Consider the following 15,107-nt stretch of genomic DNA (forward strand, 5'->3'; position numbering starts at 1 on the left):
ATATACATATATATAAATCACATGAACTACTGGATGGATTTTATTACAACACTCCAAAATGATCATGGGATGTTCATACACAACTGATTTACTTCTGGAGTCAAAAGTAATTCAAGATGGCTGCTACAGCTAATCAATCTTAACCAATAAAAATGGCCGTAACCCAAGCAGTTTAACTATATTGAGCTTATATTGGATGTAATGGTCAGTGAGTCATTCCCAGACTTTGCAACATCTCAAGATTGAACCTCATTTTGCTCAAGATATTTTCAAAGCTTTGACCAAAATAACAATAATTTTGTCTTTCTTTTTTTTTATGAGCCGATCGTAGTTTAAAGCTGTCAGGCGTTATTTCAAGAATTACTAAACATTCAATTAAAATATTATTTTACATGAAGTTTTGTCTTGCTGAGCATAGAAATGTGCAGAGACTAAACCATCATAGTGTAATAAAAACAATTCACCATTTAAATTGTGTTCTTGCAGAAACTGTGGCGTTCTCACCTGTCCATCAAGAAGCAGGAAGAACTTTACCCTCTTGTCGAGGAGGGGGCCGCCTTGTGCCTGCAGACACACTGGCGAGGTTACGTAGAGCGTCTGAGGTTCAGGCGGCGGAAGCAGGCCGTTCTGGTCCTGCAGGTGGCGTGGAGGTCCTGGCTGTGCTGGCGCTGCTCGGCAGCTGTGGTAATCCAGGCAGCTTGGCGCTGTCATCGAGCCAGAGATGCCTACTTGAGACTGTGTGATGCTACGATACAGCTACAGGCGGCAAGCAGAGGTTTCCTCACCAGGCAGAGGTAAGCTGTTAAAACTCTGAGAACATGTGGAGGTTGAGCAAGAAACTCTGTGGCACTTCCACTAAAGCCCGCTGCTCTCAGAATAGATTGTTAAAGCTTTTGAAACACCAGATTAATCTTTGCACACAGCCCCGGCACTGTAATTCGTCTTTGTTCAGCGTGCAAACAGACTTTAGGAGCGAACCGTTATACAAGAACTCCAACTCAAAGCAGCCCTACAATCAGCTGAGCTGAGAGCGAGGCTTTGACCATCTAACTCCTACTGTAATTATTTTTTCAGGTGGTTTGAAGGTGACAGCAGTGTCGGCTCTGAAACCATCTTTAGAACTCCTGAAGTATGGATCTGTGTGGATTATTTTACTGTTCTTGATTTGCAGCTTTAGAAAACTGAAAGAACAGAGACTGAGAGAGGAGAAGGAGCAGCAAGAAACACTTCTTCAGCTTCAGAATGGCCAGGTGAGTGTCTCACCTGGAAAGGAGGAGGAGGAGTCGCCTGAACAAATCATGGGGCTGGACCTCAGCACATGGGAGGATCGTTCCTACGAACAACGAGAAAAGAGTCTCCAGGATCTCGTCGCCCACAGGGGGGAAGGTAAAACGGAGGAAAAGGACGAAGATGAAAGTTCAAGGGTAAAAGCAGAAACCGAAGCATCCAACTCGGTCCCAACATCTACTGCGGTGGAGCGAGAGAGGCCGAGAGCTGTTGACGAGCAGAGCCACAAAACCACCCGGGCCAAACGAGAGAGCCGACGGCTGAGAGAGTTAGAGCAGGCCAAGTTCAGCCTGGAGCTCCTCAAGGTTCGAGCAAACAGTGGTGGAGCGTCATCGCCCTCTGAGGAACAGCGCTGGTCTCTGGAGCTGGTGCCCCCTGCTAGCTCACCTGTTCAGTCCCCGCAAGGCACACCTGACAGCCAGAGCTCCAAAGGCAGCTTTGAGCTCCTCACCATGGACGAGGAGCCTCCAAAGGCAACAGAGGAGGTGACAGACAGCGAGGACCCCTTCTCCCACGTCCAACCCGTGTCTCCAGCATCAGATTTTAACAAAGAGGCTGGTCCATCAAGTCCAAAGCCTGCGGGACCTCACAAAACAAGGGTTTCTGATGGTGTTCATCCTGAACATAGCCAGAGCTCAACCAAACTAGATCTGTCTGCCCCCTCGTATCCTTCCAAAATCGAGAACAACCTCCCAACGTTTTATGTCCCTGCTCGTGAAGGCATGACATCAGTCTCCCACCATCATCATCATCATACCACTAGAGAGGAACCTCAGAGAAACAAAGAAACGGCCATTTCTACGACCACCTCAGACAATATGAAGCCTCTCAAAGAGAGACGAGAGCTCTCGCGGCGGCCTGTGGTTGTGGTCATCAGCATGCAGAAAGAAACGCCCCTCAGTGAAGAGCTGAAAAGAATCATCCCAACTCCAGTGCTTTTTCGAGATTCTGCAGCACAGACCAACAACTTGGCATCTTCAGAACAGGAACCTGCTCCAGTGTCTGTGAGCCGCGGTCCAGCCTCTCAGCCCGATCAGTTTGTCATAGAAAAGCTGCTGCAGCTGAATGAGGAGAAAGAGGAGCGACAGCGCAACCTGCAGCAGCAGAACGAGAAGGCGATGATGGAGCAGATAAGACAACAGAAAGAAGCCCTGGAGCAACAGCGGCTGATCTTTGCTCAGTTTGAGAAAGACATGTTCGAGAAGCAAAAAGGAGAGGCCATGCTCAGGATCAAGCAGAGCCGAGAGGTCAGGCAGGACATCGCAAGAACCACAAGCTCCATCAAAACCCCAAGACCCAGCTCCTTGTTGATTGAGAAAACATCCCAGCAAGCTCCTCACAGCAGAACGCATTCAGACTCGACTCCCCCAGCGCTGCACTCCCCACCAGACATTGACAGCCACGGTAGTGCCCGTTACCCCCAGCTGCCCCCTCCACCTTCGTCAGCCCCCACAGAAAGGCGCAAAGGCAGCCAACCTGCTGCCCAGGGCTGGGCACCCAAACTCACACTGGAGTCAAGAGGAGGAAGCAGAATCAAAACGGCTGGCGAGAAACAAACTCAACAAGACACCACAGTCAGCACGACTGAAAAACCAAGAAACTACTTCTTCACTCCGAATGACAAAGTGGCGTTTACCTCGTGAGTATCCAGCTCAAAGTAACCTTGTTTGCCCTCGTTGTCTTGATTTGTGTTTATCTCCTAGGATTTTATTAATAGTGTTATTTAAAAGGCCAAATGGTTGCTTATATGAAGAGCTCCTTTCATTTGTGTTGCTGTTTAATTTTATTTATCGCTCTCTACTGAAAATCGAACTCAGACCAGTGTTTCCTTTAGTCTACTTGCCTTTGCAGGACACTCATATCTTCCATGATTTTTGTTAACAGGGGTGGAGTGGCTCAGCATGAAGGAAACTGTGCGCTACCTCTGTAGCTTTTTAGTTAGCATGTCTGTATTGCGCACAGCTAGCTTAGAGCTATGTCAGTGCTGGCAGTTGTTGATTGGGCTGACCAATTAATTGCATTTGCAATAATATTGCGATATGATAAAACAAGATTTTCTAATCGCAAAGGCTACAATTTGACTGGTCACATGATCTGGTTACGTGACTTGCGAATGAGCGGAGCAGAGAAGAAGTCAACACCACGCTTAACCAGTTGCCCAGTGGCGTCAGGCTCGACAGAATCTGATACATCTGAAAGTTTGCTACCAAAGAAGCAGCACGTCCATTGTTTGGAATTATTTTGTCTATAAAAAAGAAGACGCTGCACAGCGACATGTATTGTGCAGAACCTGCCTTGCTGCTGTTGCTACCTCTCGAGGTAACACCACAAATCTTTATCAACACTTAAAAAAAAACCCCACCACAAAGCCATTTATGATAGTTGCATGGCTAGAATGCCAATGACCAGTGGTTCAACTTAAAGTAAGCAAAGTAGCAGCTGACAGGGATCACTGACTGAACTGTTGGAAGGTATTACTCCGTATGAACATAATTTGAAGCTGCACGTGGAAATAACTCGAGCAATAAAGGAGTTCATAGCGAAAGACATGATGCCCATTAATATAGTGGTTTACAGTTTTGGTAAACACAATGGAAAAGTGGTACAGAATGACATCATGCACACATTTTAACCAAGTTGCTCTCCCGGAGCTATACAAATAATGCAGAAACAGAGTTGCAGCGGAGCTGAAAACTGGAGTTTGAAAACGATTTATTGCTTGTGTTCATTGAAAAATACACGAGAAGAAAACATTGAAAAATAATCGCATATTAAATTGCAATATTGAAGTGAAAATCGCAATTAGAATATTTTCCAAAATCGTTCAGCCTTAGTCGACGGTGGGGGGCGGCAGTTCGGTAGGCAGGGCGCTCAGTTCTGTTGGCAGGGCGAGGCGCCCTGCTTGTATAATGGTAGGGGAAACACTGCTAATGATTTTGTCTTTATATTCAGCACTTTTTTTTGTTGCCTGTCATGGAGTGAGCAGGGAAATTGGAAACACCCTCCCTCCATCTGTCCGTTGTTCGTCCATCCATCTGTCTGTCTTGTGAGCTGGTTAACTTGAAAATTAAGGTGCTCGCTTCAGTTTTGGTGTGTGGCTGCATCTAGGTGTAAGAAAGGTCCACATTGAAAATTGGATTGCTACAGCAAAATACAAGATGGCCACTGTTGGATAAATTAATTACCCTTTCATCATCTCAATAATCAAATAAGCCACACTGAGGATACGAGATGTTTCAACCTTATTTCACTCCTTGTGGGGCAGAGTTAACACACAGGCTTACACAGATGTTACATGGAAGCTCCTGTCGTAAGGTCTGCCCACAGACTAGAGGATGACATGGGAGTGGATTTTCTGTCCTGTCCTGGTCCCACAGAAAAAAAATCCTGTCTTGTCCCACTCCTGGTAACATGATTCCTATTCCCATCCTGCTCCCAGTCAGAATCACTCCCACTCCTGTACCGCTCTTGTTGTTTTTTCTTTCTTCCATTTAGTCTTTAGGTAATACACTGAATTTGATTTAATCTTCTATCCATTCCTTTTTAATATTACTTTGTGTTTAACACATTACAGACTAGCGAATTGCAAGTCTGGTATTCCAGCGTGAAGACTTATTGAAAGAAAACTAGAAAATAGCGGCGCCTGTCCAAAGTTTATTTTATTTTATTTTTTGTCCTATTTGTTGGTTCCCGCTCCTGTCTGGTCCTGTTAACTTTTCCTCCTGTCACATCCCAATCCTGTGAGTTACTATAAAGTTGACTCCTGTCCTGTCGGCATCCTGCCGGAATCTCGTGACTTGCAGGATTCCTGAAAAAATGTCATCCTCTACCACAGACAGCATAAAGAAGCATCTATTTATAATGCTCATCAGACAGAGGCTCTGCTTTCCAGCTTAGAGGCCTTGGAGTTTATCAGGTCTGCAGGTTCTGTGCTCCTGCAGATACACAAGCAACTCTGTAACTCACACACATTAGTTTAACACTAGCTACTGTGCCTTGTGAAAGTATTTGGCCCCCTTGAACTTTTCAACCTTTTGCCACATTTCAGGCTTCAAACATAAAGATATAAAATTTAAATTTTTTGTGAAGAATCAACAACAAGTGGGACACAATCGTGAAGTGGAATGAAATTTATTGGATGTGTCAAACTTTTTTAACAAATAAAAAACTGAAAAGTGGGGCGTGCAATATTCTTCGGCCCCCTTGTGTTAATACTTTGTAGCGCCGCCTTTTGCTGCAGTTCCAGCTGCAAGTCTCTTGGGGTTTGTCTCTATCAGTTTTGCACATGGAGAGACTGAAGTTCTTGCCCATTATTTTTGCAAAACAGCTCGAGCTCAGTGAGGTTGGATGGAGAGCGTTTGTGAACAGCAGTCTTCAGCTCTTTCCACAGATTCTCGATTGGATTCAGGTCTGGACTTTGACTTGGCCATTCCAACACCTGGATACATTTATTTGTGAACCATTCCATTGTAGATTTGTCTTTATGTTTTGGATCATTGTCTTGTTGGAAGATAAATCTCCGTCCCAGTCTCAGGTCTCTTGCAGACTCAAACAGGTTTTCTTCCAGAATGGTCCTGTATTTGGCCACATCCATCTTTCCATCAATTCTGACTATCTTCCCTGTCCCTGCTGACGAAAAGCAGGTCCAAACCATGATGCTGCCACCACCATGTTTGACAGTGGGGATGGTGTGTTCAGGGTGATGAGCTGTGCTGCTTTTAAGCCAAACATATCGTTTTGCATTGTGGCCAAACAGTTGGATTTTGGTTTCATGTGACCAGAGCACCTTCTTCCACATGTTTGGTGTCTCCCAGGTGCTTGTGACAAACTTTAAACAACACTTTTTATGGATATCTTTGAGAAATGGCTTTCTTCTTGCCACTCTTCCATAAAGGCCAGATTTGTGCAGTGTACGACTGATTGTTGTCCTTTGGACAGACTCTCCCACCTCAGCTGTAGATCTCTGCAGTTCATCCAGAGTGATCATGGACCTCTTGGCTCCATCTCTGATCAGTCTTCTCCTTGTTCCAGATGAAAGTTTAGAGGGACGGCCGGGTCTCGGTAGATTTGCAGTGGTCTGATACTCCTTCCATTTCAATATGATTGCTTGCACAGTGCTCCTTGGGATGTTTAAAGCTTGGGAAATATTTTTGTATCCAAATCCGTCTTTAAACTTCTCCACAACAGTATCTTGGACCTGCCCGGTGTGTTCCTTGGTCTTCATGATGCTCTCTGCTCTTTGAACATAACTTTGAGTCTATCACAGAGCAGGTGCATTTATACGGAGACTTGATTACACACAGGGGGGTTCTATTTATCATCATCAGTCATTTGGGACAAATTGGATCATTCATAGATCCTCACTGAACTTCTGGAGTGAGTTTGCTGCACTGAAAGTAAAGGGGCCCAATAATATTGCACGCCCCACTTTTCAGTTTTTTATTTGTTAAAAAAGTTTGACACATCCAATAAATTTCATTCCACTTCATGATTGTGTCCCACTTGTTGTTTATTCTTCACAAAAAATTAAAATTTTATATATTTATGTTTGAAGCCTGAAATGTGGCAATAGGTTAAAAAGTTCAAGGGGGCCGAATACTTTTGCAAGGCATTGTACTAATAAACATCTATAACCTTTACATAAATTCCCCTAACAGCTACCTCTATAATACTGTATGTAAACAAGCCACCCTGATCATTTTATGAGACTATGCTTTCTAGTTTTTATATTGCTAAAAAGTATAGTTTCCTTAAATGGTTTGGGTGACTGAAGATTGATCTATGGTGGCCAAGGCCACCATATGCCACCCCCTTGGATCTGCCATTGTGCCTTGTGGTGGATAAAATGTCTCCCTCCACTCACCAGGATCCTTCACTTTGCACCGCCTCAAAAATAAATAAAAAATCTACTTTTCTACACAGATTAACTCCTACACATCTTGCACCAAAAGGATTAAGGTTTACTTGCATTTTCTGTTCAATTCCCGTCCAGAAAGACACTCATCTAAAAGAACAACAAAAACGTTCACTATTCAAATCTCTCTGCATCGGTGTACCACTTGTTTGTAGTTGAGATGTTTTTTTTCTTAGCAAATTTTTTATCAGGTCCTTTAGGGATGGGATATCATGAAAATTTAGATCTTTTTTTGAGTATTTATTAGTTTATTCATTTGGTTGTACTTTTGTTTTAAATTGCTGCTCATTGTTCGCTTGCGTATCATTAATGTATTTCTTGTTTCCCTCCATCAGTTTTGATAGTGATGCTTCATCTAAAGGAACAGCTGCAGCTATCTCCAATGAAGGACTCAGACCAGCTTCAAAGCCCTCTAAAGGAGCAAAAGCACAAGATGTGAGTGTTTTTTTTTAAATTTTTTATTGTTTTACAAAACATCTGTTTCATCCAGCATGTGTTTGTATTGGAGTGAAAAAGTCTTGGCAGAATAGTTCATCGTGGTGTGGGAGCAGCTGCACGACATGAGGAACAGAATGCACTAAAGCTCTGAGATCCGTACGGAAACGTTTTCAACTTTGCTGTTATCACCTCTGGTAAACTTCAGGTTGGCAGAGTGGGCCAAAAAAAGAAAGCCAGAATGGCACGGACCCGCGCCGACTTCCTCACCCGCGTCCCCAGCCTCACCGCTGGGGGCAATTCAGACGAGGATGACTACCATGGCGACAGCCTCGTCAGCTCACGCCATTTCACCCTGCCCCTCTCCAAACAGAGCTCCTCGGAGGCGGGCCTGAGAGAGTCCTGTTTCAGTGACTCGGACATGGTAACAGGCGCCCGCCACGCCACCGGTGGCCCTCTCTACTCTGTCCAAGCGTGCCTTCTCTGACATTTCTAACCCCGTTCAGTAGAGCGCATGTGTCTGCAACTCACCTCTGACTCAAACTGAGCTTCAACAAATTTCTGTTTAAAAATAAAAAGTTTCCTGTAGAGTGGAAGACATTTCAAAGGCCTTTTAAAGCAGATATTTCAAAGACATTTTGAAATACCTGCTATATTGTAACTAAACGATTAATGTTTTTATTTAACTATAGCATTATTTAATATAGGGATGCACAATATTATCGGCATGGTATCACTATCGGTTGATATTAGCGTTAAATATAGGACATCGGCCATTCCATCAAAATAACTCGCCGATATAAAAGACGCTGTTTTTGTACGACAACCCAGTGATAAGGATGTCTGCAGCGCCAGCACAATGTGATGACGTTACATGCACCTACCTGATTTGATCACGGCGGAGAGGAAGAAGTCAAAATGTCAGCGGTGTGGAGGTTTTTTTTTTTCATTGAGGATGTCGGATCCCGAAGATTTTTGAACTACGTTGAGCCTCGTTTCATCCTCCCCAGTCAGAGATATTTTTCCAATGTAACCTTACCCGAGTTACAAGCCGTCATTTCTGACGTCCTTGAGAAGCTAATAGCTGATAGCACTTGGGTGAGTTCTACCACAGACATTTGGACGTCGTGTTAGCCCCGTTAGCATGATTAGTCTTACAGCACAATGAATAGACAAAAACTTTGAACTTAAAAAGTCTGTCCTTCATGCACAAGAGTGCAGAGGATCCCACACTGCAGCTAGGAACCTGGAACAAGCCTCCACAAGTGAGACAGCATCACAGGTGACTAATGCTAATAAATAACATTCAACATTTTTCATTTAATATAAGTTAAAGTGCTATGTATATCATATGGCTGTTACTGAATATGTCACCAGCTCTTACAGCTGTTGCACAAAGTTTGTAGCAAATAAGCCTAAATAAGAGGGATAGGTTCTGACAAAGGAAAGTATATTAAAAAATATTTATCGGTTATCTGCCAAATAAGTTTAATATATCGGCATATCAGATATCGGCAAAAAATTCAATATCGTGCATCCCTAATTTAATATGTCAAGTATTTTAAACCCCTTATAATCAGTAGTCTACGTAAGAAGTCAACAGTGTATGTTTGACTTTATGCATCACTATGAAGGACATATTTTGAAATGTATTTTCCCTGAACATATAAAACATGTAACGTAGTTGCTTTTCTAACCGTGTTTAGCGTCTCTCTTTCTCTCAGCTGTGATTTATTTCTGATTCTTTCCCAGTAATCCGTTTTGTCTGCATGTGACTTGGATCCACTTCTCTGTAGTCTCTAATCAAACACTGGAAACCCTTCAAAAAGAGATTTCTTTTTCTGAACACATCCTTCTTGTATTTACTTGATGTTTGCCATTATTGGTCCACTGTTTGTGTTTTGTTTATATAGATAGAAAGTTTTAATTTTTGTATGGACAAGTTCTGCTAAATGAAAAACTTTCCTGTGACGAGATGCTGCCATCTACTGGATTAAATTTGTTTTCAGCTTATTGACTATCTCAAAATGTTTTTTTGTAAATTGTCCCATTTTACTTTGGCTTTAATATGTTATTTGGCATCACTTTGTTTCAGCCTGCGAGCTCTGAAGAGCAAAAGAAGTTGCACAAAGCCATGTCGTCAGGAGATCTGGGCAAAGTGGACTCGATGCGCAAGAATTCACAAGATGGAAGGTTTGTTGTAGCCCTCGTATCCTTAGTAGTATCCGTAGTTAATGTTTTTGTTATTTAAACAATAAATGAACAGGATGATCGCATTTATATTAAAGGTTTGTGTTTTGGATGTTTATCAAGCAGGGTCCGGGGTAAGATGCGTTTCTGGGGCAAAACCAAGTACGGAGAAAAGAAGCTATCCAGAGAAAAGCTGATCGGTGGTGCTGATTCCTTTGATGGAGACTCTGGTGAAACTGGGCCATTACTCGGAGACAGTAAGATGTTCCTTCATTTTTGTTGTTAAATGTGATACAGTTGTAAATACACTGAGTGTTTACCGGAGGATGACTTTGTTTTGGAGGCCTGAGGTGTTTATAACGTTTTCATCCAGCAGGCCAGGAAAACACGTCGCCACCCTACAGTCCAGATCTGATTCTGGATCGAGGGTTCAGAGACTTGAAGGAGAACAAGGAGCCATCTCCCAAGGTGAAGAGAAGGCGGAGCGTGAAGATCAGCAACGTGGCCCTGATGGAGCCCGCTCAGTGGCAGAACGATGCGCTGCAGATTCTCACCTCCATCAACGACTACAGGAGCATGAACGACTTCCTCATGAAGAAGGTAGCAACCTGCTCGCGTATCGCCTTGACACATGGGACTTAGACTGTAGACGATGCAGGTAAACGTTTAATGTGTCGTCATGTTCAGATCAGTGACTTGGACACAGAGGACAGTAAGAAGGACACGATGGTGGACGTCGTGTTTAAAAAGGCTTTGAAGGAATTCCGTCTGAACATCTTCAACTCGTACTCCACAGCTCTGGCAGTAAGTTAACAGTGTGAACACAGTTATTTATACAATTACTGAATACTGATTTATCTGCAAAACTAAAAAAATAATAATTGCAATGCATGATTAAAAACAAAACATTAAATCAAAACTAGAGGAATTACATTTCCTGCAAAAATGCAGTGTAAATGCTTACTGCAAAAAAACTTACTAAAAAACATGCTGAAATGGAAGAACAAGCCTAAGTTAGCAGAAGAAAACTGAAAGAACACATGTTTTCTGAATTAGATTTGAATAAACAAAAACTAGGAAATTAGCTAAAAAAATGAAATTGGCATAAAACAGCTAAATTGTAGCTGAAATAGCAGAAAAAGCTGAAACTAGCAGAAAAAAGCAGAACGGAGCATAACAAGCTGAATTTAGCAGAAATAAGTTAATTAGGTTGAAAGTAGCAGAAATTGTGAAGAAAGACTTGAATTTATCTGAAAACAGCTGAAATTAGCTTAAAAATGCTAAATAAAATTTTTTTTTTTAAAAAGCTAGCTGAAAATGTAGAACAAGCTTAAATTAGCAGAAAAAAGCAGAAAGACACAAATTACCAGAAGGAAGTAGAGAGAGTACATTTTTACTGAATTGGGCTGAAAAAAATTTAAATTAGTGCAAAAAAAATGGAATTAGCTGAAAAAGCTTAAGTTAGCATGAAAACAGCTAAATAGTAGCTGAAATTGTAGAAAAAGCTGAAACTTGCAGAACTAAGCTGAAAGGAGTGTAACAAGATGAAATTAGTAGAAAGAAGTTAGAAGAATCACAAAAATGTTGTAGTTAGCAGAAAGAATCTGAAATGAGCACAAAACAGCTGAAATTAGCTGAAAATAGCTGATAAAAAGTTTAAATTTGCAGAAGGAAGCTGAAAGAAGCTGAACCAGAATAAAGGGTTGTAAACAGATCTAAAGATTTGAAGGCTGTAAAATGAGCTCAATTAATTTTCCATGAGGAAAAAAGTGGTAGAAAAGGCTAAATATCTCAAAAAGCTAAATTGCACAAATACCAAAAGTCATAGCAGGATTGTCCTGAAAGAGCTGAACATTTTGATAAACTGTATGATTTGTTGAAATGGCTAGAAAACTGCGGGATGAGAATTGTGCCAAAAAAACGTACGGAAGAAAAATGGATGACAATAGTGTGTTTCACAAACATCCACACTATTGTCATCCGGCCTTATGAAGACAGTTTGCTTTGATATCAGTAAGGCTGCTTAAAAATGAACATCTTGCTTCAGGTGGTAGAAGACCAACAGAAACTCAGTTTCACGGTCTGAAATATCCTTCGGATCGTTAGTAAAGGTCAGAATTTTGCCGTGTTGACTCTTCCTGTGACCTCGCCGTCTTTCTCCGCAGATGGATGATGGGAAGAGTATCCGCTACAAAGACCTGTACGCTCTGTTTGAGCAGATCTTGGAGAAGACCATGCGTCAGGAGCAGCGGGACTGGAGGGAGTCGCCTGTCAAAGTGTGGGTCAACACGTTTAAAGTGTTCCTGGATGAGTTCATGACTGAGTACAAACCACAGGATGGCACATTCAACAAGGTAATAGATCACTTGTTTGCACTTTTTTTTCAGCAAAGTATATAAGAGCAACATGTATTATATATATTTGTTCCTGTTTATCTCCTGCAGCAGGTACCTAAACCTGAACGCAAAAAACGGAGGAAAAAGGAAACTGATATTGTAAGCCTCTTTATTCTTATATATTTACCCCTTAATTGTGATAATGATAGACAAAACTTTAAATTTTTTAGCTGGTATTTCTTTACAGTTGGTTGCGAGTTTTGTTTGTTGTTCAAAATGAATATGTTTGAAATGCACACATGAACTTGTGCTCTGCTGCCCTCTACAGGTGGAGGAGCATAATGGCCACATCTTCAAATCCACTCAGTACAGCATCCCCACATACTGTGAATTCTGCTCGTCTCTCATCTGGATGATGGACCGGGCCTATGTCTGCAAATGTGAGGGTTTTTACAAACAAATACACAAATGTCTTTAATTTGACACACCTTCGACATTTTAACTAGAGACTTAAAATGTAAAAAGAGAATGGAACTGTTGTTTGGAGGCCAGGAATAGCCTTTATTTTCGACTAACATAAAATTAGTCGGTAATAAAAATGTTGTTTTGTAGTGCTCTAGCAAGAAAAAAAGCTGAATCAAATCACACCGCTGGGACAAGTGAATGAGAACGAGAAAATAAACTTTTACCAATTTAATTTAAAATGCACGTCTGGCATGTTCAGAACGAATGCAAAAATAGAACAAGATTAAAAACAACAGAGTTAAAATAATCATGAAGGAAAAGCATATGGTCAAAAAATTATATTGTACAGCAGGGGTGGCCAATACGTCGATCATGATCTACCAGTCGATCGCAAAGGCATTATGGGTAGATCTCATGGCATAAAAAAAGACATCAGCCTATCATCCACCCTCACTATGAAACTTGTTACTTGACTGACATACAGGGCAGCCAGTCACAGCCCTCATTCTCTCAAACCAGGTCTCAGAGTGGAGATTTTCAGGGGAACAACACCCGCACCCCCCACTCCCACACCCCCCTTACACACCATGTGAAATTCTCCATATGTGAAGTCGCACACTGCGGGCAGCTGCAGTGCAAAGTTTTTCTGCACTAACAACAGTTATAATAAATGGCAGACAGCAGAGTGTTTGTGTGCTACTCACGCTTTTTTCAGCATGTCAGAGAAAACTACTGAAGTCCAGTCACAGAGACGTTAATGTATTCAGCAGTCTGGACGTAACCGTCATGCAGGCGCTGCATGCGCAATGAATGAATGCGGAGCCCTGCAATTCAGGGTTGCCAGATATATTTAAATTTAAAAAGTATTATTTACCCCCTCCTTTTCTGTGCACATGTTCAACAAACACAACACACACCTCATCTTAGAATATCTTTACTCAGCACATATGACAGTTTAGGTCAAAATACTACAATTTTAAAGCGACCGTATTATAGTTAATAATTTCTTATCTGGCAACCCAACTGACATGGAAACTACTGCATTTTTCTTGTAAACCCACTAGGGCTGGACAATAATTCGATATCGATATATGTTGCGATATACTTATTCAATAACGATGATATGAGTTTTAAGCACATTTTCGATAGGATTACAGCGTTTCACTGACACTTTTATTTTTCTGTTCGTGTTGAAACTTCCACTTCAGTTTCAACTCAGACAGAAAAAGCTGCGACACAACTACGTAAGTGCGTGGTGACGTAGATGTTACGCAGAGCTCGAGTCCAGAAGGAGAGAACGGTAGCAGGCTAGGCTAGGCTAATCTCCAACGTGTGTTAAGTTTTCGCTTCAAAATGAGTTCCCTTGACCGTCAGAATGTGACAGAAGAAGCTTTCACAAGTGAAGATAAAACAGATGACATCATTGATAAGAGAGGAAAGACTAATTCAGTGGTGTGGAAGTGGTTCTGCTATCTAAGATCCGAAAAGCTGCAGGTTTCAGTCAGTGTGCTGCAAAATGTGACAGTCGTTCCAACTAGCGGTGGGAACACGTTTAACTTGTTTCATCTGAAGAGTTTTCACTCGATAGAATATGCTGAGAGTCAGAAGATGAAGCACAATAATGTTTGAGTCAACGTGTCCCTGAAACACCCCCAGCTGTATCAAGAGAAACCCTTCTGTGTTTGCTGCATGGGTTGTTAAGTTGTGTTGTTGTTTAAAGTTCAAACTATTAAAATTGACAAAGTTGAAAGTTTTATGTTTATTTGACAGTGATTTCAAATTTCTTTGAAGGCCAAATACAAATAAAAGGTGAACATTAATTTATTTGTACAGTTTTTCTGAGGCTTTTATATTGTTTATATCAATATTGAATTATATCGTTATCGACCGAAATTAAGAAATATATTGTGATAAAAGTTTTGGCCATATTGTCCAGCCCTAAAACCTGCTCTTTTTTATTTATTACCACCAATAAACATTGAAAAAACATGGAAACATTTTCCAGAGGTTGTTCTCATGTAAACGAGTCCTTATAGTAGATCACTAGACTTGGTAGATCACGTTGACGTGGTCATTTTAAAAGTAGCTCGTATGCTGAAAGTGTGGGCACCCCTGTTGTACATTGTGAGACAACTGCATAAAATAAATTTCTGAAGAAACTGAATGAATGAAGTTCTAAAAGGAAAACATATTAAAAAAATATAGAAAACATGTTTACAGTAGTCCCTCGCTACTTCGTGGTTCGTTTATCTGGGTTTTTCAAAATAAGATTGGACATGACACACAATTGGCATGGAATTTTTATTTAAAATAAATTATTTTAAATTATTTAGCACCTGTTGCACTTTTGTGTAGCCTAAACTGCAGGAGAAACTTCCTGCTGCAGCTGATCAGCTGTTCACCGTGCACAGCGGAGAAGTGGGTGTGGCCAAAAACACTTGCAGGTGGCAAAGAGCAGAGGAGGCAGGGAGCTGAAATCA

The 15,107-nt window shown here is 41.5% G+C and overlaps 1 protein-coding gene across 9 annotated transcripts in view; it reads left to right on the top strand.

Annotated features, from left to right (window-relative positions):
• Positions 1-15,107, top strand: part of myo9aa (myosin IXAa) — a 138,924-nt gene that overhangs the window by 111,487 nt on the left and 12,330 nt on the right. For 3 of the 9 annotated variants that reach the window (XM_037691641.1, XM_037691669.1, XM_037691694.1), the window contains 11 exons: positions 487-794; positions 1,172-2,926; positions 7,537-7,636; positions 7,845-8,060; positions 9,732-9,829; positions 9,950-10,083; positions 10,200-10,426; positions 10,514-10,630; positions 11,992-12,180; positions 12,271-12,321; positions 12,491-12,602. In XM_037691641.1, the coding sequence (XP_037547569.1) occupies positions 487-794; positions 1,172-2,926; positions 7,537-7,636; positions 7,845-8,060; positions 9,732-9,829; positions 9,950-10,083; positions 10,200-10,426; positions 10,514-10,630; positions 11,992-12,180; positions 12,271-12,321; positions 12,491-12,602 (3,307 nt within the window). The remainder of the gene's footprint in view (positions 1-486; positions 795-1,171; positions 2,927-7,536; positions 7,637-7,844; positions 8,061-9,731; positions 9,830-9,949; positions 10,084-10,199; positions 10,427-10,513; positions 10,631-11,991; positions 12,181-12,270; positions 12,322-12,490; positions 12,603-15,107) is intronic. The other 6 variants (XM_037691655.1, XM_037691678.1, XM_037691662.1 and 3 more) reach the window with 4 other exon arrangements.

The sequence above is a fragment of the Nematolebias whitei genome, chromosome 2, assembly GCF_014905685.2.
Source record: "Nematolebias whitei isolate Nwh7 chromosome 2, NemWhi1, whole genome shotgun sequence".
Classification (NCBI taxonomy): domain Eukaryota; kingdom Metazoa; phylum Chordata; class Actinopteri; order Cyprinodontiformes; family Rivulidae; genus Nematolebias; species Nematolebias whitei.